The 26,076-nt window shown below is 33.9% G+C and overlaps 1 protein-coding gene across 1 annotated transcript; it reads left to right on the forward strand.

Annotated features, from left to right (window-relative positions):
* Window positions 1-10,010: 10,010 nt before the first annotated feature.
* LOC107474075 (CLIP-associated protein) lies at window positions 10,011-23,082 on the forward strand. The gene is given in 20 exon segments (XM_052256869.1): window positions 10,011-10,763; window positions 12,572-12,784; window positions 13,241-13,309; window positions 13,478-13,643; window positions 15,472-15,633; window positions 16,142-16,239; window positions 16,699-16,773; window positions 16,852-16,920; window positions 16,997-17,082; window positions 17,153-17,270; window positions 17,462-17,560; window positions 17,634-17,991; window positions 18,141-19,939; window positions 20,342-20,443; window positions 20,821-20,925; window positions 21,064-21,138; window positions 21,218-21,286; window positions 21,407-21,475; window positions 22,337-22,438; window positions 22,621-23,082. Coding segments are annotated over 20 exon segments (4,350 nt in total). The 5' UTR covers window positions 10,011-10,409; the 3' UTR covers window positions 22,783-23,082.
* The last annotated feature ends 2,994 nt before the right edge of the window (window positions 23,083-26,076 follow it).

Genomic DNA, 26,076 nt, shown 5'->3' on the forward strand with positions numbered 1-26,076 from the left:
TCCTCCTATGGCAAGCTGTGTGTTGGTGGATCACCGTTGTCAATGGCTACCATCCGTCCTCTCAGTGAAAATGGTCCAAATGCGCTATCACTGCACGGCTAATCATCTGTCGGTTCTCGATCATGTCAGAATAGGATCCATTAATCCTTTTGCGTCTGTCACTACGCCCAACACTCGTGAGTTTGAAGCTCGTCACAGTCATCCAATCCCTGAATCCTACTCGGAATACCACAGACAAGGTTTAGACTTTTCGGATTCTCAAGGATGCTGCCAATGGATTCTAGCTTATACCACGAAGATTCTGGTTAAGGAATCCAAGAGATATTCATTCAATCGAAGGTAGAATGGAGGTGGTTGTCAGGCACGCGTTCATAGATTGAGAATGGTGATGAGTGTCACGGATCATCACCTTCATCATGGTTAAGTACAAATGAACATCTTAAAGAGAAACAAGCGTGTTTGAATAGAAAACAGAAATAATTGCATTAATTCATCGAGACGCTGCAGAGCTCCTCACCCCCAACAATGGAGTTTAGAGACTCATGCCGTCAAAAAGTACAAAGTTCAGATCTAAAATGTCATGAGATACAAAATAAGTCTCTAAAAGTTGTTTAAATACTAAACTAGTAACCTAGGTTTACAAAAAATGAGTAAACTAAGATGGATAGTGCAGAAATCCACTTCTGGGGCCTACTTGGTGTGTGCTGGGGCTGAGACTTAAGCTTCTCACATACCTGGGCTGTTTCTGGAGTTAAATGTCAGGTTGTAACCTATTTCTAGCGTTTAACTCCAACTTGCAACCTGTTTCTGGCGTTCAATGCCAGAATGCAACATGGAACTGGCGTTAAACGCCAGGTTACATCGTTTATCTTCGTGCAAAGTATGGACTATTATATATTGATGGAAAGCCCTGAATGTCTACTTTCCAACCCAATTAAGAGCGCGCCAATTGGACTTCTGTAGCTCCAAAAAATCCATTCCGAATGCAGGGAGGTCAGAATCCAACAGCATCAGCAGTCCTTTTTCAGCCTGAATCAGATTTTTGCTCAGCTCCCTCAATTTCAGCCAGAAAATACCTGAAATCACAGAAAAACACACAAACTCATAGTAAAGTCCAGAAAGATGAATTTTGCCTAAAAACTAATAAAAATATACTAAAAAGTAACTAAAACATACTAAAATCTATATGAAATCACCCCCCAAAAAGCGTATAAAATATCTGCTCATCAGTAGCCTCTGCATTGGCTCGAGAAGATAAAACATGACAAAAAATCCTATTTATTTCACAAGAAAGACATTACAAGGGGCCAAATTGAATTATCAAAGAAATGGAAAGTTTGCTTATGCTATGGTCGTGGCATCTAGGAGGCTACGATCCTATTTTCAGCCTCACATCATTAATATCTGTATCAACCAACCTATTTGCAGAAGATGAACATTGTAGAGCGACAAAAATAGACACCGAGAAAGTACAACAAAAGTGAGAAAAATATTTAGAAAATAATACAGTCTTTTCATTAAAGGAAAGCATAAAATCATGGAGTATGGTCTTCCTATTAGAGAAGATACAGAAAATGCGAGGAAAGCACATGAATAACCACATTAGAGAAGATACGACAACAATAACCTTGAAAAAAAAAGAAATAAAGGTGGCACAAAAGAGCATAGCTAATAAAACTCGGGAAATCCAAAAGTTGTAGAAAGAAATTGGAAAGTCTAAATGGATAGTATGAAAGGTTGGAGAAATAGAAGAAAGACGAAAAGGTAGAATGAGAAGGATATATGTACCAATTATAAATGGGGGCAAAAAGTAACTTCATGTTGAAGGTGTCTAAAGAGACGCGTGAACAGTTGAAGCGATGCTGTAATTATAAGACGTCGATGAACTTCAGCTATTCACGTGGCAAAACACGTCAAGATTTTGATCTCTTCGCGAAAATATACAAACTTGTATTGAAGAGTGACCATAAAAGATTCATCATTTGACTTGCTTGAAGCATGACCTCTTTTGAGTTTGACTTCTAGTACGGATACTGTTCATACCTTGACCTAAATAGCTTGGGATCAGGAGCCAGTAAAGGTTGGGCCATTTTAAGGAAGCCCATTAAGCTTTCAAATCTAATTCAACTAGATTCTAGATCCACCAAACCAACTTGATAACGCGTGTCCCAACCTAACTTGTGTAGTAAGCAAAGCTTTGTCATTCCACTACCTTAGGCACTATTTACATATCATCATTCCTAAAAACGTGGAATAACTTTCCAAGATACAAGAGAAGAAAATCACCCACTATCTACAAATGAAGTGATGACCAAGTCATCATCCTTTATAAATACCCTGCCAAACTCAGGTATTTTTCAATTTCAATTCACTTAAATCAGCCTAAAACTCTAGCTAACTTAAGCATCGGAGTCCCTTGTAGGTACCTCCAACATCATCCATCCAAGGACGTCAGACAGCTTCACCCGTCATAGGCTTCATCTATAATAACTTGTGATGGTTATCATTGACTAAGAGAAGGGGATTGAATCTTGGCCTCCTTTTTTATTTTTCTTTCAACCTTGAATTTAGTTTAGATACTTTGAGTAGAAAACAGTAGAGACTATGGTTTTGTCTCTTGGCTCGGTAGGAGACAAAACAGAGTTACGTGCAAAGTGTGTTATGAAGAAGTGTTACTGAATAGTAGAATCAGGAGATACTTCAATTTTGTCTCCTATAATGCAGAACCAGAAACTGAAAAGAGAAAGAATAATGACACACAAATGTATCCTAGTTTAGCTACTAAGTGTAATGTAGCCTACATCCAATCTCCATCACAACATGAGAGAATTACATTCACTAATTCTCTCTTGGATTCTAACCAATCCTATATGGGACAAATTCAGTTTCTAACCCAAACTAGACTTGACTAGGAATTTACCTTGAGTTTTCAACAACAAAATGCTAACCTAACTTGCAAGGGAATCCCCTCAGGATTCATGATAACAAAACAGAAAAAACTTATAAAGAGTTTCTGAAATAATTATGGTTTTTTCTCCAAGTCTAACTCTCTGCCTTTTTCCACTCAATAGCTTTTTCTTACAAACCTCACCATTTTACCTTTGACCATTGAAACATAGAAAGATTAAACTAAGAAAAAGACACACTCAATGACAACTATGAAGAAGAAGAATAAACAGCTTAGTGAGATATGGGAACCCAAACTTTGTGCTCTCACTCCTTGCATCAATCCTTGGCCGTTCACCCCTTTAATAGAGGAGTGAAGCTTCCAGGGGTTTGAAACTTGCTTCAACACCTTGTTTGAATTCTTTTTCTATAATCAGTGGTAGCAGCGGCGTGACATGGAAGACAGAGGGTAGAAGCAGTGACTGAATCAAACATGCAACTATACTTTCAATCTTCTCTTTCAACCTTTTTCATTTTTCCTCTTGAATCTGAACTGTGTATTCTTACTTTGGCTCCAAGTCAGATTCTTGAGTGTTGATTTACAGCAGAGTACCATTATCATTACTTTCTTCATTTTTTCAAAGATCGGTGCTTGTAGCTTAGAGAATTTGTTCAGCAACCTTCAACGAAGCACAAATATTAATATCTCCTTTTTCGTGATTCGCCCTTGGATGTGATCTTGCCTCTTGCCTTAGCCTTTTTTACCTTCTCTTCTTTGCTTGAAAATAGAAATTTTGCTTTTTGTTCTTTAATTTGCCCTAACTTCAGAATTTTTCCATTCTTCCTTTTTGTTTCAGAGAATTTACGTGAGTGATGTGAAAGAAAAAAGAAGAGAGACTTTGTCTTTCGGTGATATGAAGTTTGGTTCAAATAAAATGGGATTGCATTACTTAGTTAGCAACTAAGTTCAAGTTGAACTAATATTGGGCTTGTATATGTGCTTGTTGGGCCAGTTTTATTTCAATTTATTTTTTGCACATTACACAAGATAAATCATACAAACAATTTGATTTTAACCAAATAATATTTAGTCATCATTTAAATTGTTTTAGTTCTTCAGACTCAATAACTTGGATCCCACGTCCAAGTCCAAATCGCCTTGGTTTCATGCATTTTCTTATAATAATTTAAGGTGTGATTTTCTTTTTAATCGAGTTCCTATACTATATTAGATTTTGTACTTGAGTTCCTATACTATATTAGATTTCGTGACAAAAATGTTGAAATTAATAGAATATTTTGTCAAACAAAACGAAATAGTCTGTTAATTTTAACGTTTTTATCACAGTAAGTACTTAATTACAAAATTTGATATGGTATAAGAATCCAATTAAAAGAAATTATATAAAAATCTAATTAAAAATTAAATAAAATTATAAAAATTGATAGAATAATTAAACTTAATTTAAATTGGTCTCTAAATTTTATTAAATGACTCATTTAGGTCGAATAAATTAAAGGATGTGATTCAAATGATGAAATTAGTCACTAGACCAATTTCTCTCCTCTCTTGTTTTATAAATTTAACATTATCTATTATTTATAACACACTATTTTTTTTTGTTTCGCATGTTATTGAAATATAAATATTTATCAAATATTTATAAGTCTTAGATTTTGAACATATAACTTTTTTTATAATAATCTAATATTTATAAGCTTAATAACATATAAATATGTTATTCATAAGATAGTTATATGACTAATTAAAATACATATTTTTTTCCATCCAAATAACGTAAATTTTATTTAAGATAGTTGTGCCTAGAGTGTATCACCTTAAAGTGGTGATTAGATGTGCTTTACTTCATTGTGAAATTTTGAAAACGAAGCACCGATATCGAAGACATTGATTTCTCACTTGATAAATGGTGTTCAGCATAAATTGGACACAGTGATTTGTGTTATTTATTTTAAAAAATAAATAAAAAATCGGATTCTCTTATTTATTTGTTTCGAATTTGTTAAATTGAAATTGGACCACTGATTTTATTTTTAACAAAATAAAAAAATAAAAAATTTATAATGTTAAAATCAGACTATTTAATTTTAAACTTGTTTTTTCCCATCCAATATGTTTAATATCAATTAAAAAAAAATTATTTCATATGAATGAAAAACACAGACTTTCAATATCAACGCACTGCATCTATGTTTGATCCATATAAAAGAAATGATAAAACTAGAAACTTATTAATTCTTACCTTCTCTGCATCTTACTAAAAAATATTAACAAAATATTTTTAGAGTTTGTTTGGATGAGTTTTTAAAAAAAAAATTTAATTATTTTTTTTAAAAGATTTTATAGAAAAATAAAAGTAATTTTATGTTTGGATATCTCATATAAAAAGATCTTTTTATTTATCAATTATGTTTGGGTATAACCATATAAAAGCATTTTTTTTATTTATTTATTACATGAAAAATATCTTTTTTTCTAAAAAAAATCTTTTAAAAAATTGATATAAATTGTAACTTCTCAAAAAAATATATTTTTTATTTTTTTAATATTTTTACTTTTATTACTAGAAATTTATTAAATACGCTAAAAAATAAAAAATATTTTTTATATCAACTTAATAGCGCCCAAACAAATACTTATTCTAATACCAATAAAAATTATATTATCTTAGAGAGAAATAAAAGTCATTATTTTAAAGACAAAACTGATATCATATTATATTCTATCATAAATGTATTCATATAACTTTTAATACTTTTTATATACAAGTAATATTGTTATTATTTTTATAAAATAATTTGTAGTATGATAAGTTTTTTGAAATAGTTTTTTTATTTTATAAAAAAGATTTTATTTGAATTACGCGAGAAAAAATAAAAGAAAAAAATAGTGCATTTGAATATGTTTTAAAAACTTTGATTTATAAAACAAAAAATAAGAGAGAATAGTTTATGAACTAATTTGATTCACATAATTTAATTTGAGAAAAAAATGCTTTATTTAATAAAAATTTGATGCCAATTTGAATCAATTAAAACAATGACATATTAAATGATATGTGAATAAATGATGTCGTGAAATGTTATATTATACTGATATGTGAATAACGGAAAAGTCCTGCATACAAGTGATTAGGACTTGTAAGCATTATAAGTCAATTAACCACTAACCCTCCAAAATGTGCTCCTAGTATTACGTCCCTTACACGCGCTATATAATAGATCCCACGTTTCCTTCTTCGTTCTCCTTCTTTCCAAATTTCTTCGTTCTTCTTCTCGCGCGTCTTCCCCTATTTTTTCGATCGTTCTTTTTCCCTAGTTTTTCATTGGTTTGTTCTTCGTCATTGACGTGAGTTCCTCTCTCTGTAATTTCAGTTTCATTTTCTTTTCGATTTTCTGGTTTCTGAAATCAAAATTTGAACTCATTTTGAAGATAATGGATGATTCAACCTCAGATTGTCAGCTAAATCAGGGCGAAGTGGATTATGAATTCGAATCTAACGAAGTTTCTGAGGTTTGATTTACATACGATTACTCTGAATTTTGTTGCAGTTATTTGTATAGCATTGTGTAGCTGACTAATTCGTGAACATTGACTGTGAAATTAACGCATGAATATAAATCTGTGGATTGAATCTAATGTATTAGTTTTGATTAATTATCTGCAATTTATAGCAGACGCTCGGGTGTAGATCAGAATTTTTTGGATGTATTTTAGGGGGAAGTGTGGGTGTATTTACAGTTTATGACTTTTTTTTGTTATTTTAGTTGAGTTGTTATCATTCGGGTGTATTATATCAGACATGATTGGGTGTATTTTTAGTTTTTTGACATGGTGTATTCTGCAGCCTCTCTCTGTTGTTGATGACCAGTTTGTTTCCAAGGTTGGAATGACCTTTACCACCCTTGAAGATGCTGGAAAATTTTACAGGAACTACGCCAAGGCTGCAGGTTTTTCTACAAGAGTTTGGAGTACAAATAGGAAGGAAAACGAGATTAAGAATCAATTGATTACATGTAGCAGAGAGGGAAAATGAAAATCTAAAATATCTCCGATCGAAAAGACGAATCTGACAGCCGGTTTAAACTGTCCTGCAAGAATTTATATACACACATTGAAGGATGTTGGTGCTTGGATCATTTCAAAGGTTGTGCTGGATCATTCACACCCTTGTTGTCTAAGTAAAGCAGAGATGCTCAAACAGCACATGAAACTAAACAGAGATCCTCAAGGACGTGTTATGAATTATCAGTTCAGGGTACCAGCAGCAGCGAATAACTCTTTGTGTGTATAGTTACAGAATATGGATGTAAAAAACTGTTGTTTTGGGTGTATTTTTGTGAATTTTCTTGTGTTTCACATTTTACTTATATATATATATATATATTTCACAATATGATGTTTATGTTATAAAATATTGTTTATTTTTTTATTATGGTTTAAGGGTTTAGAGTTTTAGGGTTTAGGATTTTAGCTTTTAGGGTTTAGAGTTTAGGATTTAAGGTGTAAGGGTTTAAGGTTTTAGGATTTTAGGGTTTAGGGTTTAGGGTTTAGTGTTTAGGTTTTAAGGTTTAGTGTTTAAGGTTTTAGGATTTAGTTTTTAGGGTTTAGGGTTTAGGGTTTAGGGTTTTAGGGATAAAGCATCAGGGGGATAGAATTTTAGGTGTATATTCAACTTTATTTGGGTGTAAAAAATGTCAGGTCATGGGTATATATTTGGTTTGATGTTTTTCTTCATATTATAGTACCTGTAATTCAGACATTTGGTTTAGGATTTTAGGATTTAGGGTTTAGGGTTTAGGATTTAGCATTTAGGGTTTAGTGTTTAGTGTTTAGGGTTTAAGGTTTTAGGGTTTAGGGTTTTAGGGTTTATGTTTTTAGGGTTTAGGGTTTAGGGTTCAGTGTTCAGGGTTTTAGGGATAAAGCATCAGGGAGATAGAATTTTGGGTGTATATTCAACTTTATTTGGGTGTAAAAAATGTCAGATCATGGGTGTATATTTGGTTTGATATTTTTCTTCATATTATTGTACCTGTAATTCAGACATTTTGAATACAGCAGAGAGAATTTTACTCATAATTGAAAAATTTTTACAGCATGTGTTCAATTTATTACATTAATCAGTTACATCAATCATATAGTAGTTACATTAATCAGTGTCAATATCCTTAGAATCTATCTGACACTTGGGTGTAAGTTGTGTATTCGTTTGCATTAATCAGTGGCGGGATGTGCATTAGGCACCAAATCCCAAATCCCTAACAATTGTTTTCTTCTCCTTGCTCATGTTTCTGAATTTCTCATTTAACAAATGGGTTGCACACTTAAGATCTTTGGTTTGCTGTAAACAAAACAAAATTATAGTCAGATATAGTAAAACTTAGAAGAACGTAGAAGAACAGCAAAATTATAGTCGGATATATTTCTATTATATAAAACTGATTTCGTCTAAGACATATATTTGTTCTTACATTTTTTCAAGCTTGGTTTCTGGCTACCATTGTTTCTGAAATGAAAAATACGCCCATAGATATCAGTAAGATACACCTATAGATATGAGTCAGATACACCCATAGATATGAATCAGATACACCCATAGATATCAGTAAGATACACCCATACATATGATTCAGATACACCCATACATATGAGTCAGATACACCCATAGATATCAGTCAGATATTACTCAAACATGCATTAATATACAACGTCAAGCAACATTACAAGGTGAAGCAATATACACCCATGGACAAGCAAATATTAGAACAGTTGCAAGTGATCACTATACTACAGTATATCAGTTCAGAAATATACACCCAACAAAATACTCCATATACACCCACTAAATCAAGCAATATACTTCCAAAAATCAATTACCAGAAGAACTAGAACAACAAGAATAGTAACACCTAGAACAACTAAGAAGAACAGTATAACCTAGAACCAAGAATAACATTAAAACCTAGAACAAGTAAAACATTAAAAACTGTAAAACCTAGAAGAACGTAAAAGAACAGTAAAACCTAGAAGAATGCAGAAGAATAGTAAAACCTAGTTCTTCGTTTTCGAAATCTGGAAAATATAGAATATGAGTAAAGTAGTAACATAACGTACCTTGAGTATTATAACTTCGTTTTTTCTGGAGATTGTTGATCGAGAGTTCTATGTTGTGTTGATGGAGAGTTCTGATCTTCGCGACGAGTGCTATCTCTGCAGTTTGGAATGTTGCTCGAAAATGGACGGTTTGTGTTTTCTTCGAACGGGTTGGAGAAGTGGAAGAGTGTGCCATTAAGGAGCGCTATTTGCGAAGAGAAACCGTTTGAGTGGGGCGCGTGCAATATACGCTCCATTCAAACTGAGATGAGTGCGCGTGTGAATGATGTATGGATTGAGAATTTGTAAAACTTGTAGGACCTTTTTACTTGTATGTGTAGCAGGCCTGTGTGAATAAATTATGTTTTAACTTATAATTTTAAAGGTTCAATTTTAATTTAATTTTATTTTGGATCTTACAAAATATTAAATTAATTATTGCGAGATCATGTATTTGAGACTAATGTAAAATTTATCATTTTAATGTTTAATTTTAATTTATTAGAAACTTTATGTAAGACAACAAAAATTAATTAGTTCTCCATAAAAGTAAAATTGTCTCTTTGAAGTAAGATTGATATTATTTTATTAATTATTTATATATAATACAAAATAAAATTTAAAATTATTTTATTTCATATATGTCACATTTAAAATTTTAAAAATTGTCAACTAAAATTAAGTTTTTGATAATTAAGTTGGACCAAATTAATTTAATAGTTTGAGACAATAAAAATTAATTAAAGGAAAAAAGAGATATATAAAAAGAAAAAAAAATTGAAAAACTTATTCAGCTAAACCTTTCCTATTAAATTAATGTAAAATTCAGAGACTATTTTGGGTTGGGAATGAAGATTCAGAGATGATTTTAAATGTTAACTCACAAGTCTACTTTATCTCCATTAAAAAAAAAAAAAAACTACAAAAGCAGCACCCTTTTTTTTGGACTTGAAGAAAAAAAAGGCAACACTGGGAATACAATTATATACATGATACATCATAGATTAGGAGCACATGGCTGGTTAAATTTCCAAGTTCCAACCAACAACCTCAATAAAAGAGACAGAAAAGGAAAAAGAAAAAACAAAAACCGCATAAACAATTAAACACTGTTTCCTCCTCGTAACTCATTTCAATTTCATTTCTTCACATTCCATCATCTTCTTCCCTCGTCAATCTCAGTCTCGCTCTATCTCTCTACTACACTAAATTGCACTCTCCTCCTTCCGAATTTATCGCCCTTTATCTTGTTGCATTTGCATCATCTGCATTTCAATTTGCATTTTGCGTTTCTCATTTGCATTTGCAACCGCTCAATGTAACTAACTTCAACACTCACTAACCTGGTTTCCCGAAGCCAGATCTGAACCCTCCCGCACCAGATCCGATCCTCTCTCTGTTCGGCAAAATGGAGGAAGCGATAGAGCTGGCGCGTGCGAAGGATGCGAAGGAGAGGATGGCCGGAGTCGAGCGCCTCCACGAACTTCTAGAAGCTTCAAGAAGGAGCCTCACGTCTTCCGAGGTAGCTTCGCTTGTCAATTGCTGCTTGGATCTCTTGAAGGACGGTGCTGGTGGCGGAAGCGGTGGCAGCTTCAAGGTGTCGCAGGGTGCACTTCAGGCGCTTGCTTCCGCCGCCGTTCTCTCCGGCGAGCAGTTCAAGCTTCACCTTGATGCGCTCGTCCCCGCGGTCGTCGACCGCCTTGGCGATGCCAAACAACCCGTCCGCGACGCCGCGCGGAGGCTCCTGCTCACTCTCATGGAGGTAACCGTTTTTTGGAATTCGATTGCGATTTTTGTGAGGAAATTGAAGTAGCTATGTGTGATGGGAGAGTATTGATGTGTAAGTAAGTGGAAAAACTGTCTCTTATACACTTCGATATGAGTTTATCTATGCTAAACGAAAATCTATTATGGAGGAAAATTATGTTTTAGCATTTGTGAATCTGAGCACTAGTAATTGCCTAGTTTGGATTTGGAATTAATAACTTATTAAGTGCATAAGTCATAATACATGCATATAATATCCTTATATATTAAAATATAATGTCATATAAACAGATCTCTTCGTATTAATTTATCTTTTTGATAATTCCATGTCCTCTTTACTGTGTGGATAGTTTATTTTATTTATTTATTTTTACATTCCAAAAATAACTCGTTACGTTATTTTTTTTTGGTAACTACTCGTTACGTTAATTTACTTCTATACGCTTATTTTATTATTATTTTTTTAATCATTGATCATAAAAGGCATCAATCAATTATATATAAAGGTTTATTAAAAAAGAACAATATCATATATAAAAGTAAATCTAGTAAAAAATTTTAAAAGGTATAATAATTCCATTTATAATTGCTTGTTGAATAATTAATTTTCACAGATGATCCAAATACACCCTTATTAAAAGTAGATTCTTGCCCAGAGGAGAATCCGTGTAAAGGAAAGTGGGAAAAGCTTGTGTTAGCTTGCTTGTAACGTTATGGTCCTGTGGACTGTTCAGCCATGAGAGATGACAGTGAAAACTGTTAAAAAAGGGCAATGGGCATAAAGACTTTGAGTGTATGAAGAGAAAGCTCAGTGGTATTAAACTTAAAAGTCATATCACAGTTTTAATGTTTGTGCATGAAGGTTTCATTCTTTGCCGTTTGGTTATAATGCTTCTCTAGGCTACACTTTTAGTTCTAGTTAACCTGTTAGAAAGTCCTATGATTCTGGAGAAATGGAAAATCTGATAAGCGATGATCATTGATTACTTGGATATGAGGTAATCTGTGGCTAATTGATTCATAGAAGACTTTCTATTTCTGAATAATATTGCAAGTTTTTAATCGCAATTGTGATCTTATTGGAAATCAGTCAAGGCTGGTATGCAGCCATGCTATTCTGTTGGAGTGTCATGATGTGCAGTGCCTAAGAATCTTCCTAACCGAAGTGGTTGGTTAGGTTTACGTAGTAAACAATTATTATTATTATTAGAGTGGAGCTGTGGTGATGATATATCTCTTCCCGAAGTTTAAGCTGTTGGGCAGAGAAAAATGTGTACTAGTAAACTGCTGCTGGAATAGAATGTCTGAAATGAGATATGAATGAGTTTAATTTAGTTTTTTCCTAAATTCTTACAGGCTAAGATGGAAGCTTGTTAGAGAGGATGATTGCTTTATATTGTATGTTGCTTCTTTGGTAGCTCAATTTAGACTTTGGTATTAAGCTACGTTGCTCATGTTTTAGGCATTAGAAAAATGTATGTTGGAGATGTTGGCAATAGGCTATGATTTATTTCCAGACAAATCATTATTTCTCTGAATACTCTACAGAAGTTTGAGTTTGAATATGTTCATCTAATTGTCCTGGCTGTATCTTAACTGATCTCACAGAATGCCATTTCTGCATGTTTGTCCTAAGTCCTAACAGGAAAATATCAAAGAACTTATATGTTGATAATGTGGGAACTATGTATTTAGTGAAGTCATTCCATCCCACTGGGCTGACCTCATTCAATATTAAAAGACTTTGTGGGGACTCTTCACGTTCCATTCATTTTGTGATTGAGATACCATTATTATTTGCAGGTTTCTTCTCCTACAATAATTGTGGAAAGAGCAGGGGCCTTTGCTTGGACATGCAAAAGCTGGAGAGTCAGAGAGGAGTTTTCACGAACTGTAACATGTGCTAGTTCAATACTCTATTATGCAAAGCTAACCCTGTTCGATCACTGACAGATTTTGCATTTGCTGAATGATCCAAATCCTGCTGTTAGAGAAGCAGCTATCCTTTGTATTGAAGTATGTCTTATGTTGGAATTTTATATTGTATAACTGGGCTGCATTTTTATGTTAAAATATTGGCAGTGACTTTTAAAAAATTGGGAAAAAAAAAATGAAGTCTGCCTTGCAGAAAGTGTTTTGATGTTAGAATACTTTAACTGGAGGTTATTGGCCAAACGATTTTTGAGGTTGATGTCACAATTTGTTATATATTTTTCTACGTGGTCTTGTTAACTGGATATAACTTTGAATTTGTGAGTTGACGTAATCTAGGTTTTAGAAGCCTGAAGTTTTGGATTAATGGAACTTGTTAAATTATGGATAATGGGATTTTTGTTGTTGTTGTTATTATCAGATTTTTCTTTGAAGTGCATTATTATTGGTTTAATCACATAGTCATACTTAATTTGGATTTTGGAGATTTAAATTTGTGGCAAATCCAAATACATTTCTTTAATCCTCGTTTTTTTACAGGAGATGTATGCTCAAGCTGGGTCTCAATTCCGTGATGAACTTCAACGCCACAATCTTCCTTCAACCTTGGTAAATGTTAAAGGAAGAACCAAAATCCTGAGTTCGTTGTTATTTAATATTTTACTCAGCCACAAAAAATTCACATATTTAATTTGGATCTTTGAGTTCATTTTGCATTTTCATGATAACCACTGTGAGGATTCATCCTTCTTTTTTATTAAATCACTATTGCTTCAGATGAAAGATATTAATGCCCGGCTGGAGGGCATTCAACCTAAAGTTCATCCTTCGGATGGTATTTCTAGCGGTTATATGACTGGGGAGATTAAGCCTTTGAGTGTTAATCCCAAGAAAAGTAGCCCAAAGGCTAAAACTTCATCAAGGGAGACCTCTCTTTTTGGAGGTTAGTATGTCTGCAATTTTTTTCATAGCAATTGTTAGATAGTATATCAGATAGTAGCAATTTTTTATAGTATTGTGCATAATTTATCCACATATTAGTTTATTAATAGGCACGTTCATCTTTTTATGAATTAAATATGTGCAATACTAACAAATGTGATATTAGTTATGATGGTAAGTATTTTATACCAAGACTAAAAAGTTATGGGTTCAAGTCTTAGACATTATAAAGTATATTTTTATAGATTATATATGATGAAGGGTATTTTGGAAAAGAAAATTTTGCACTAAATCTCTCTCATGTTCCCACTATGTACACTAGACTAGATGTATATATTCCATTTCTCTCTTGCACTATGATTGGCTACTTGCCTTATAACTCCTGTGATAATAATAGCTCATTGACCATTCGATATGTGCTGGACAAAATTGTGGTTGACATGTAGGGATAAGGTTGGTTTGCCGAAGTATTTCAAGCTAAGGAAATGGTGAAAATATGTTTGTTTGATCCATTTTCAAAATGAATTTTCAATACTAAAATTAATTAATTAATATATATATAAGCATTATAAATATACTTTATTTAATAAGTTATTAATCAACTACAATAATTTATAAATCCGTTAGATTGCAAGAATTTTTTTTTAAAGCTCAATTAAATTTTAAAAAGATGAATATATTGTTGCTAGATTAACTTTTATATTTATATACAATGACCTTATTATTGTATAAGAAAATTGAACTTAAATTGGAACAAAAAGAATAACGAATTGAAATTGTACGGTGATATTATTTTAAATAAATAAATAATAATGAACGTTGAATAATTTTTGAAGGCAAAAGTGATAACAACTGAACATAACTTCAAAAGATGAAATAAGAAAATCACAAACAAATGGTTGTCCAATACTTGCGAGGCTTAATAAAAACTGTTATCCTGTAGGATCAAACCTGCGCCTTGTATCATAAAAGGCTGAAATCAGCCTAATTAAACAATAACCCCCGCGTTTTCGAATGAAAACATTATCAATCGTATACACTGCAATTTCTTGAAAATGCTGTAAATGTAAAAACAAAGTTTTTAGTTTTGTGTGTATTTTTTGAAAATATTTTCAACAAAAACGTTTCTAATTGTGTGCCACCAAACATAATTTCTGTTTTTATTGAGAATGAAAATAGAAAACCAATCATCCCCTAAATGTTTCTTTTTGGTCTCTTCTATTTTTCTTTCATTTTAGGTTAGTTGGTTTTCTATCACTAAGTGCTTTCAATTCATATCATGATTGGTAGGAGTTTTGAAAATATCAATTTTGACACATGATGATGAGGGCTACTTGCTATTCCAATTGGCAACTTGTGCTGTAATTATTGTCATGTTGGGTGTCAATCTATAATTAGAAATTGGGATTTTGTTACTGTTGTGGCTGGTTTCTAATTCCAACAATTCAGCCTACTTGATTTTTTCAGATTCTGCCTTCGGTACATTGTAGTACTAAAATTTTTAGTAATCAAGATGATGGATATTTGCTCCGAACTTCTTTTAGTAAGAAATATAGCTATAGCATTCAAGTGCGAATTGTGGAAAAATTTAGATGATGTTGGTGGTGGAAGTAAAGTTATTCTAGGAAGATAAAGTAATATTATGAAGAGATTAATAAAATCCAGACTATCAAATTTGGATAATTTCATGTTACACAGTATATATTGTTTACATTCTATGTCTTCAAAAAGTTGATATGCACACTTTCAGTTCCCTGGTTAGCCTAAGTGTTGGACTTTCAATGTTCTTTACTAAAGCTGTATCATGTTTGATGGTTAATTATGAACAGGGGAAGCTGATCTCACTGAGAAACCCATAGATCCTATCAGTGTGTATTCAGAGAAGGAGTTAATCAGGGAAATTGAGAAGATTGCATTGACCCTCGTTCCTGAGAAGGACTGGTCAATTAGAATTGCTGCCATGCAGAGAATTGAAGGTCTTGTTTTGGGAGGTAGGTGTTTTCCGTATTCCTCTCAGAAATATGTAGTATGTTACCGGATTTTATATGCTTGGACAAACTACGTACTTCCTCAGTTCCTCCTGTTTTGGAAAAAGTTGCTGTTGTAGAATATCTTAATATGAGCTTTGTGTAATGTGAAAGATGTTTTACTTGTAGCTATTGGTTCATTATGCCTTTATTAATCGAACTATTTCAACTGAGAATTATTAAAATAAATGTATATGTTGGACAAGAAAGAGAAAAATTTAGTGATGGTTAAAGCATCTGTTGCGAGCCACCTTTTATAGAAGTGTGGATTTTGTAATCCTGATTTTACACACAGGAGGGGCTTGTTAGTTAAACATGTGGTGCACCTAAAATTCTATCTTTTAAGTTTTAATGGACGGTGGCTTTACTTTTTTTGTTTTTTTATTTTGATGTTCATGGATATTTTGAATTATGATATCTGCTTTTTTATTCTGACATTAATGCTGAATTTCTTTTGATACCACCTTATCAGGTGCTACTGAATATCAAAGTTTCTCTGGACTACTAAAGCAGCTTGTTGGACCTTTAACCACCCAACTATCGGATAGAAGGTCTAGCATTGTGAAGCAGGTACACTGACATTTTACTTGGTTTCCTATTCTCGGTGTATCATTATTGTTAGAATTACTTTATGTAATTATTGATGTTATTGGAATGCATTGGATTGTGGTGAGTTATGAGTTATAGCTTCTTGTTCCACCTCCCATTATAGAATGAAGGAATTGATGAATATTCCCTTTTGAAGTACTCCTTTTTTCCTAAAATATGTTGTCTCCAACCAGACCTAGAGGGTGTTCAACTATATAAACTCGGGAAAGGTAGATAGCAAACTATGAAACAATGTATCTCTCTTTTTTTGTGATCTCCTTTTGCTTTTCACCCATAATTTTTTATTGGCGTTATGTTAGCTTGGATTGAAATGTTATCATGTAAGACATAAGTGCATATTATACACAAAGTTCTGCCCTTGATCTTTAATGACTATTAGTAATTCACAAATGCTTTTTGTTTGTATTTGGTTTGTTCTAGGCTTGCCATTTATTATGCTTTTTGTCAAAGGACCTCCTAGGAGATTTCGAATCATGTGCTGAAATGTTCATACCAGTAAGTTCAACCTTTTGTCTAGAACTTCAATGATGATAGTTACATTTTCAGAATCTTAATGCTTTATCTGATAATCAGGTCCTTCTGAAGCTGGTTGTGATTACTGTGCTTGTAATTGCAGAATCTGCAGATAACTGTGTTAAAACGGTAATTTATTATGCTTATTAAAAGTCTTTTATCTCCTTGCAACATCTCATTTTCACTTTGGTTCTCTACTCTCCAGATGCTGCGTAACTGTAAAGTTTCTCGTGTGCTTCCTCGTATAGCTGATTGTGCAAAAAATGATCGTAGTTCAGTTCTTCGTGCAAGGTGTGTATTTTTTACTCATAGGAAAGATATGCCAGTGCTTTGAGCTTTAATTATATCATTTGTATTGTAGGTGTTGTGATTATGCACTTTTGATTCTAGAACATTGGCCTGATGCACCAGAAATACAGCGATCAGCTGATTTGTATGAAGATATGATAAGGTGTTGTGTTTCAGATGCCATGAGTGAGGTATTCTTAGTTGTAGGTTATTTAATTTTGGTAAATATAAAACCTTGTTGCATTGTGACTTAAATACCTTCTTACTGGTAAATATAAATTCTGTATTATTTCGGCATTTTGACATGCACATGCGACCACATCATTGGTGGCAAGGTATGTGTGCATGAAAATGATTATAACATGATTATGAAACATGATAGGTGCGGTCTACTGCAAGGATGTGCTACCGTATGTTTGCAAAAACTTGGCCTGAGCGCTCCCGTCGTCTTTTTTCATCATTTGATCCTGCTATTCAAAGGGTACACATATAGGTGTCAGTAGTATTATTTTTCTTTTCCTTAGTCATTTGCTTAAGGTAAACATAACTTGCAGCTAATAAATGAAGAGGATGGAGGAATGCATAGGCGACATGCATCCCCTTCCGTTCGTGATAGAACTGCACTGACGTCATTAACTAGTCAGGCATCTGCTTCCTCTAATCTACCTGGTTATGGAACCTCTGCTATTGTTGCAATGGACAGAAGTTCAAGTCTATCATCAGGGACATCGGTTTCCTCTGGTGTTCTTTTTTCACAAGCCAAATCACTTGGTAAAGGTACAGAACGTAGTTTGGAAAGTGTATTGAATGCAAGCAAACAGAAGGTCTCTGCTATTGAAAGCATGCTTAGAGGTTTGGATTTGTCCGATAAACGTAATTCATCTGCACTCCGGTCATCAAGTTTGGATCTAGGTACCAAAGTTTACCTGTTCAGTATTTTTGTTTCTACCTCAACTTCACTTTTCAGGATTTGTTGTCATTCTATAATTACAAGTGCTTGTGGTGTGGATTTTGAACTATTTGTGAGCGGCTAAATTTATCTCTTATTGTCCCTAGTGCAGGAGTTGACCCTCCATCATCTCGGGATCCACCGTTCCCTGCTGCTGCCCCTGCATCAAATCGTCTGCTTAGCACTTCAACAAGGGATTCAACTTCTTTTGGTGTCAATAAAGGTAGCAACCGAAATGGTGGTTTGGGTATGTCTGACATAATGGCCCAAATTCAGGCTTCCAAAGATTCTGTCAAGTTATCATATCACAGTAATGTTGGCCCGGAGCCGCCTTCAGCATTTTCAACATATTCAAGTAAAAGAGCTTCTGAAAGATTTCAAGAAAGAAGTTCTGTTGACGAAATCAATGAGATCAGAGAGGCTAGGCGATATATGAACCCCAACATGGATAGACAGTATATGGATACACAATACAGAGAAGGCACTGCTAGGGATTCTCACAGTAGTTATGTACCTCATTTCCAGAGGCCATTGTTGAGAAAGAATGTTGCTGCACGTACATCGTCAACTGGCAGGAGGAGGAGTTTTGACGATAGTCAATTATCTCCTGCAGAGATTTCAAACTTTTCAGATGGACCAGCATCTCTTCATGAAGCTCTGAATGAAGGGCTTAATTCGGGTTCTGGCTGGTCTGCTAGGGTTTCTGCCTTTAATTATATTCATTCTTTGTTGCAGCAAGGTCAAAAAGGAATTCAGGAAGTAATCCAGAATTTTGAGAAGGTAATGAAGTTGTTTTTCCGGCACTTGGATGATCCTCACCATAAAGTTGCACAGGCTGCTCTTTCCACACTTGCAGAAATTATTCTTGCATGCCGAAAGCCCTTTGAGGGTTATATGGAACGGATGTTACCTCATGTGTTTTCTCGATTAATTGACCCTAAAGATGTTGTTAAGCAAGCAGGTTCAACAACTCTTGGAGTTGTTGGTAAAACATACAGTGTAGATTCTCTATTACCAGCATTGCTGCGCTCACTGGATGAACAACGGTCTCCAAAGGCAAAATTGGCTGTTATTGAATTTGCAGTTAGTTCCTTTAACAAGCATGCAATGAATCCAGAAGGTGCTGCTAACATTGGCATCCTAAAATTATGGCTTACAAAGTTAACACCATTGGTTCATGATAAAAATACAAAGCTTAAAGAGGCAGCTATTACATGCATTATATCCGTGTACACTCACTTTGATACAGCTGCTGTTCTGAATTATATTCTTGGCTTGTCTGTCGAGGAACAGAACTCTTTGAGACGAGCTCTTAAACAACGCACCCCTCGTATTGAAGTAGACTTAATAAACTATCTCCAGAACAAGAAAGAGCGACAACGATCAAAGTCTTCCTATGATCCATCTGATGCTGCAGGAACATCGTCTGAAGATGGTTATGTTGGTTTGTCTAGAAAAACTCATTACCTTGGTAGGTATGCAGCTGGTTCACTAGATAGTGATGTTGGCAGGAAGTGGAGTTCCCAAGATTCAACCCTTGTTAAAACTAGTATTGGTCAAGCAGCTTCTGATGAAACCCAGGAACAACCATATCAGAATTTTGAAACCGATTCCAATGGTGGCTTTCTTGGTTCCAAAACTAACAATCTTCCATACACGGTCAATTCAATAGGTCAAACCTTAGGTTTTCACTCTAGCCAAGTTGGACAAGTGGATGGTAGCATGAGTTTTGAGGGTCTGTCATCACATCTTGATGGCAATGATGCTATGTCATTAGAACATTCAAATACTGCTGAAAGCATTGGACATGACAAAGAACATTTGTCTGAGCTAAACCATAATCATCACTCAAATGAAGCTGTAAAGGTTAACTCCATGACAGGACCAAGCATTCCTCAAATTCTTCATATGGTGAGTTTAAAATTATTAAAAGAAGAGTTACAGTTGTCTTTACAATTTTGTATTTTGGAATGAAGAAGATTTGATTTTGAGAGTTTGGTTATGAGGTAAGATAACTGTTTTAAGAACAGAAAAATACAGAAAATATAGAAAGTGAAAGTATCTCTCAACGAAATCCCTTTTCAGAACATATGAAGAAATAAAGGTCATGTGCTTTAACCCATATGGCGGCCAAGAGCGCATGTTGAAGACATAATCAGAATCATTGTTTAGAACTATAGCATCATGCTGCAGCTAACTACACCAGCTAGAAGTGCTTATTTCATAAGTTTTCGGGAGTCTCATGCACTGGGCTGCTGTTTCTATACTTATATTTCCCTGCTTTTAAAACGATATTTTATTTCTTTTGTGTAGATATGCAGTGGGGATGATGGTAGTTCTGTTTCAAGTAAGCAGACTGCACTTCAACAGCTCGTTGAAGCATCTATAGTAAATGATCCTTCTGTTTGGACACAGGTATGATTTGATAATACTTCCTTCATGGCCCCAAGTTATATGATTAATGGAATGGAAGTTTAGTTCATTGAACTTCATAATCATACCAGTGTTATTTCCTGTTATCGTCTACGTGTTTTTGAATTCATTATGAATATTACTATTAAGTAATAATATAAACATTTTCTATATTTGAAAACATATTGCATCTAAAGCTGGATATAATGATCATTTTTAATTCTTTGATTGCTGTATCAGCTATGACATTAGAAGTTAGAGAAGTTTTGCTTGTGAAAAGTCCTAATTTTTTCATCATGTTAACCACCATTGCGGCATAGCACAGTATATTAGATTTTTCTTTTTTGTCTTTTGTGATGTTTGTTTCATCGTCATTGCAGTACTTCAATCAGATTCTGACAGTTGTGCTTGAGGTGCTGGATGATTCAGATTCCTCAATCAGAGAGCTTGCTCTTTCAATGCTTGTTGAAATGCTTAAAAACCAGGTTCTTACCCCCTTTTATGCACTCCACTTTGTTTTATTGCCCCTGCCTATATTGGTACATGCAACCATACATATTTCTTTTATGGGCTTTTTGGAATACAATAAGAGGTTGTTCTATCTTTCTGTTTATTCTTTCCAGAAAGATGCCATGGAAAGTTCAGTCGAAATTGTTATTGAAAAGCTGCTTAATGTAACAAAGGATAGAGTTCCTAAGGTATCCAACATTGTGATGTTCTTGTTTGTCTTCTTGTTAATTCTTCTCCTAATTTCAGCAAATTTCGTCGTGTTTTCAGGTCTCAAATGAAGCAGAGCACTGCCTGACTATTGTTTTATCCCAGCATGATCCATTCAGATGTTTAAGTGTATGTATTTCTTGAATTTTTCACTTGTTGGCTCTTCTTGCTTGTAAATGTATTTCAGATGAATGGGACTTGGGTTACTTTATTAACTTAATAATGATATCAATAGTTAAAATATTTCAGGTTATTGTCCCCCTATTGGTTACTGAGGATGAGAAAACTCTTGTTACTTGCATAAATTGCTTGACAAAGGTAATGATCAAGTTTTGCTGCAAATGATGGTTTCCTATCAGTGATGTCTTAAATGAATTCTACTTTGGCATACTTATTTTTTAAAGCTTCTTTCTGCTTGGACTCTTAGTAGGAGCTAGGAAGTATCCCCATCCCTATGAAATGATGATGCTTCAAATAGGGAAAAGTCCCCGTTAAACTCATATCCAATGTCAATATGCTGGTGATACTTATAGAAAGGTTATCTTTGGACCGGGTTGATCTTATTTTTAATAAAAACATTATTTTAACCCTTTTTCTTTTATATGTATATATATTTGAAATTTTAAATCATGGATAAGTTAAACCAATATGTCATTGGTTTGACTTTGTCAAGAACGGCTGGATCAATATACTCACACAAGTTCCTGGATTCTTTTATATGCGTCGAATTAAATATGTCCCGGTTTTAAATTTACCAAGGAAAAGATACATAATGTATCATTTAGTGATAGTAAGCAGAATTGTAGGTGGGTATCATATCACTAATACTAAAAAGTAATTCCCTTTTTCTTTCGAATTTGGATCCTCTAAATTTTAAATTTGTACTTTAGAGAGTAAAGTGTGATCTTCTACCCTTGAATGGTTTCTCTCTCATATTTATTCTTGGTCCCACCTATAAAATAAATGGTAAGAGATCACACTTTACTCTCTAAAGTGAAATTCAAACTTTAGAGAATCCAAATCCATATTGCGGACCCCACCTAGTGAGAGAAGGCTTTGTTGTTGTTGTTATTTAGGTGGGTCCATATCAGACTAGCCAGTGACCTATCTTTTTGTGTGCATGAGCTAAATTTTCATAATGAACATATATATTGATTACCTGGACATCATTTTCATCAGCTTGTAGGCCAACTTTCTCAGGAGGAACTGATGGCTCAGTTACCCTCATTTTTGCCTTCTCTGTTTGAAGCTTTTGGAAACCAGAGTGCAGATGTTCGCAAGGTACATCAATGTTTAATAGTATACGAAATGGATGGTAAACGTGACTACAAATGATTTCTTTGAATTAGAGGAATTGGTGTTACTTCTCTTGCTATTTATTTTTGGCATGTTTTCACGTGCCATTATCTATGTAACTGTCTTTTTCATTGTTCTCATTTTTTTGTCTATGTTGATTGGTGCAGACTGTTGTTTTCTGTCTAGTTGATATCTATATCATGCTAGGCAAAGCATTCTTGCCATATTTGGAAGGGCTCAACAGCACGCAGTTGAAGTTGGTCACCATTTATGCAAATCGAATCTCGCAGGCTAGAACAGGAAAAGCAATTGATGCCATTCATGATTAGCTGGTTCGTCTGGAAGAAAATTGTGGGGTTTGGAGTGTTTTCTTATTCTTTGTGTTGTCTATTCTGTATATCTGCATTCGTGAAAATTTTTTGGTGTGTTTTCATTGTCTTTCCTTTCCTCATCTTTGTCTGATATAAATGTATTTTTGGTCTTACCGTTTTCCCTGCCATTGTTTGACTTGGAGAGTACTGGCGGGGGAATACAAAGCGCAAACTGTAATCAACATTGAATTGATTGATTGTATTATATGGCTTTGGATAATGGATATGATCTCTTTTTCTTTGGTTCGGCTGCTTCAATATTTTGGTTTTGGTTTCTCATTTCCCAAGATTCAAGTTGTAATTCTTACATGAATGTTGTTGCATCTTTGCCTAATTGCCTGTAGCCCTAATCCGGGACTGGGTGTGTTACGCCTTTGACATGTAAAGATACAGCATAGTATTAGTTAACTTTTCTTAAATGGCTCATAGTTAAAGGTTTCAGCAGTTAGGACCTAATTTCTCCCAAGTCCTAATATTGAGTGGGTGGGTATGCTTTGCTGAAGAACTATTCTTCGAATTGGGTATGTCTAAAATCAGTCCAACTATTTTGTGCGCATTAAATGCGCCATTTTTTATGAACCATTAGATTTTATTAAATAAAAATCAAAGAATGTTATGAAAGGAGTACTGATAGACTTTATAAATAAAATCTAATGGTTCATAAAAAATAGCGCATCTAATGTGCACAAAAATGGTTGGGCTGATTTTAGACATACCCTTTGAATTGCCTTATAAAATTCTTAATTTTAAATATCAAGAAAAGAAAATTTTAATTTTTTTTTTGGTTGATAAAAGTTGTTTTTTATTATTGAAATATTTGAATTAACTTTACAAAAATCTTTTAACCCCTATATTATGGCAAATCCGTACCCCGACAAAATCAAAGGCACATTTATTTAAAAACGAACTAGATTTTAAGTTTTAATAAAATTCTACATCCAAGCAAAGTACTTAATTAAGTTTAATTAAATTGTTATAACAACTTTTTAAATCATGCGTCTCATTTCTCAAAGGATCATCTGAGTAGATTGTGCATCATTGAACAGAGTGATAATATTTGTGTTATGTGTAACAAGAAAGTTGAATTAGATCAACATCTGTTTGTTATGTGTGAGTTTACTTGACAGGTGTGGTGCGCATAGATTAATCATATGGCTCGGGTTTGGAGCATCCCATGCTCCATAAAAGAGCACTTTGAGAGTTGGAAGACGATGCCTTTAAAAAAAAAACATGCAAAAAAATTGGTTAGTGAGCTTCTTCTCAGTTATATGGAAATATCTAGCTGTATAAAAATGATTTCAATTTTTAGAACAAGACAACGGATGTGGTGGAGTGTGTTGCTAGGTCGTTTTGTTGCTCTAGGGAGTGGTGTGAAAGCTTACTCATGTTGTTGATGGCACACAGGTTCTTCTTCTTCCTCCTTTTCCTCCTCCTCCTCCCCCCAATGTTGTGTCTTCTTCTTTTTTTTTTGTTATCGTCATCACCAATAACACCAACATTTTGCTAAAATCTCTATTAGTTCTGATTTTCTCTGATGCCATTATTAAATAATTTCAATTCATTTTTTAGTTTGTTTCGGTTCATTTGTGTGTTAATTGATATTCACTTGATGCTACTGATAAGTATTGACTAAATTTTTTATTCTTTAAGTAATTTCGGTTTATTTTTTAGTTTAATTGAGGTTCTTTTGGATCCAAAAATGAATTTGATGTATTTTTGTCAATGATTGAGTCTTTTTAACTGTTTGTTCAAATCTAAACTAATTTCGGTTTATTTGTATACTAATTGAAGTTCACTTGATGTTATTGATAAGTATTGACAAAAATTTTTTAGTAAAAAAGAATAAAATTATTCATTATCACTTTATTCAATTGCATTAGATTCTATTACATTCCATTCAATTAGTTCAATTTTGAACAAGCAGCCAAAAAGACTCAATCATCAACAAAAACACATCGAATTCATTTATGGATCCAAATGAAACTCAAATAAACTAAGAAATGAATCGAAATTATTTAAGAATTAAAAAATTTGGTTAATACTTATCAGTAGTATCAAGTGAATATCAATTAACACACAAATAAATCCAAATTAATTCAGTTTTGAACAAGCAGTCAAAAAGACTCAATAATCAACAAAAACACATATAATTTATTTTTGGATCCAAATGAACCTCAATTAAGCTAAGAAATAAACCAAAATTACTTAAGAAATAAAAAATTTAGTCAATACTTATCAGCAACATCAAGCAAACCTAATTTCAATTCACAAATGAATTGAAATTAGTTCAATTTTAAATAAGCAGTTGTTACATTGGGTAACCGAAGATTGATGGATTGGACTCGCGAGGTTGGCCCAATCGTCTTGGGAAGAAGGCCTTCAGGCTTGGTCCTGCGTTTGAGACATTCGTCTGACTTGTATTCGAAGGAAGGAGAAGGGGGTGGTACCTGCAAAGACACTCCGATGCCTAAGTCAGCAAGGGTCTAAGCAAGTTTAGAGAGTATGGGAACTTAGAGATACATGAGGGTTGTCAGTGTACTTATAGTGGTGAACCCATAACCACCGTTGGAGTGGTTCCACCTTTTAAGGAGGATAACCGTCCCTTTATCTTAGGGAGGTTAAGATTTGACTCCTGGAAGTGGGTTGAGAGATTTTAGGGACAGTTACTTATTTGAATAAGTGTTATCTGCCAACTAACCTTCGTCCCCGACTTCTTTGTGGCAGAACCTATGTCGAACCCGACCTCTTACAAGGAGGTCGGTTTGCGGGGGAAGGCCAATCTTGTGGATTGGGCCTTTACGTACTATTGGATCTGGGCCTTGTCATTGGGCCAGGGTATGAACAGTGCCCCTACTCGAGTCTAAGTTCCTTTGCGAGTTGGGCTCGAGTATTCAACTCGGGGTTGTAGCCGACTTGGTGAAGAACCGACGTGATTCTTCAGAACTGACGTGATATGCAAATTTCTCAACAGTCGCGTCTAATCAAACGTCGCGTCGGTTAGGAATTTGCGTATTTACACATGGGGATCAGTTACCTTGGTAACGGCACGCCCATTAATGATTGCCTCCATTTTTACCATTATGCCCTTAACGTGTTTATAAATGCTTTTCCTCTCTGTCTTTGTTTCGTCTCTGAGAACTTTTCTCACTCACATACTCTGTTCTAGAGAAAGCTTTCTATGGTCGACTGCTGTTGCACCCCTTACTTCGAAAGTAAAGGTAAGTTCTTTTCTCTTCTCCTCTTTTACAAATG

The sequence above is a fragment of the Arachis duranensis genome, chromosome 2, assembly GCF_000817695.3.
Source record: "Arachis duranensis cultivar V14167 chromosome 2, aradu.V14167.gnm2.J7QH, whole genome shotgun sequence".
NCBI lineage: Eukaryota > Viridiplantae > Streptophyta > Magnoliopsida > Fabales > Fabaceae > Arachis > Arachis duranensis.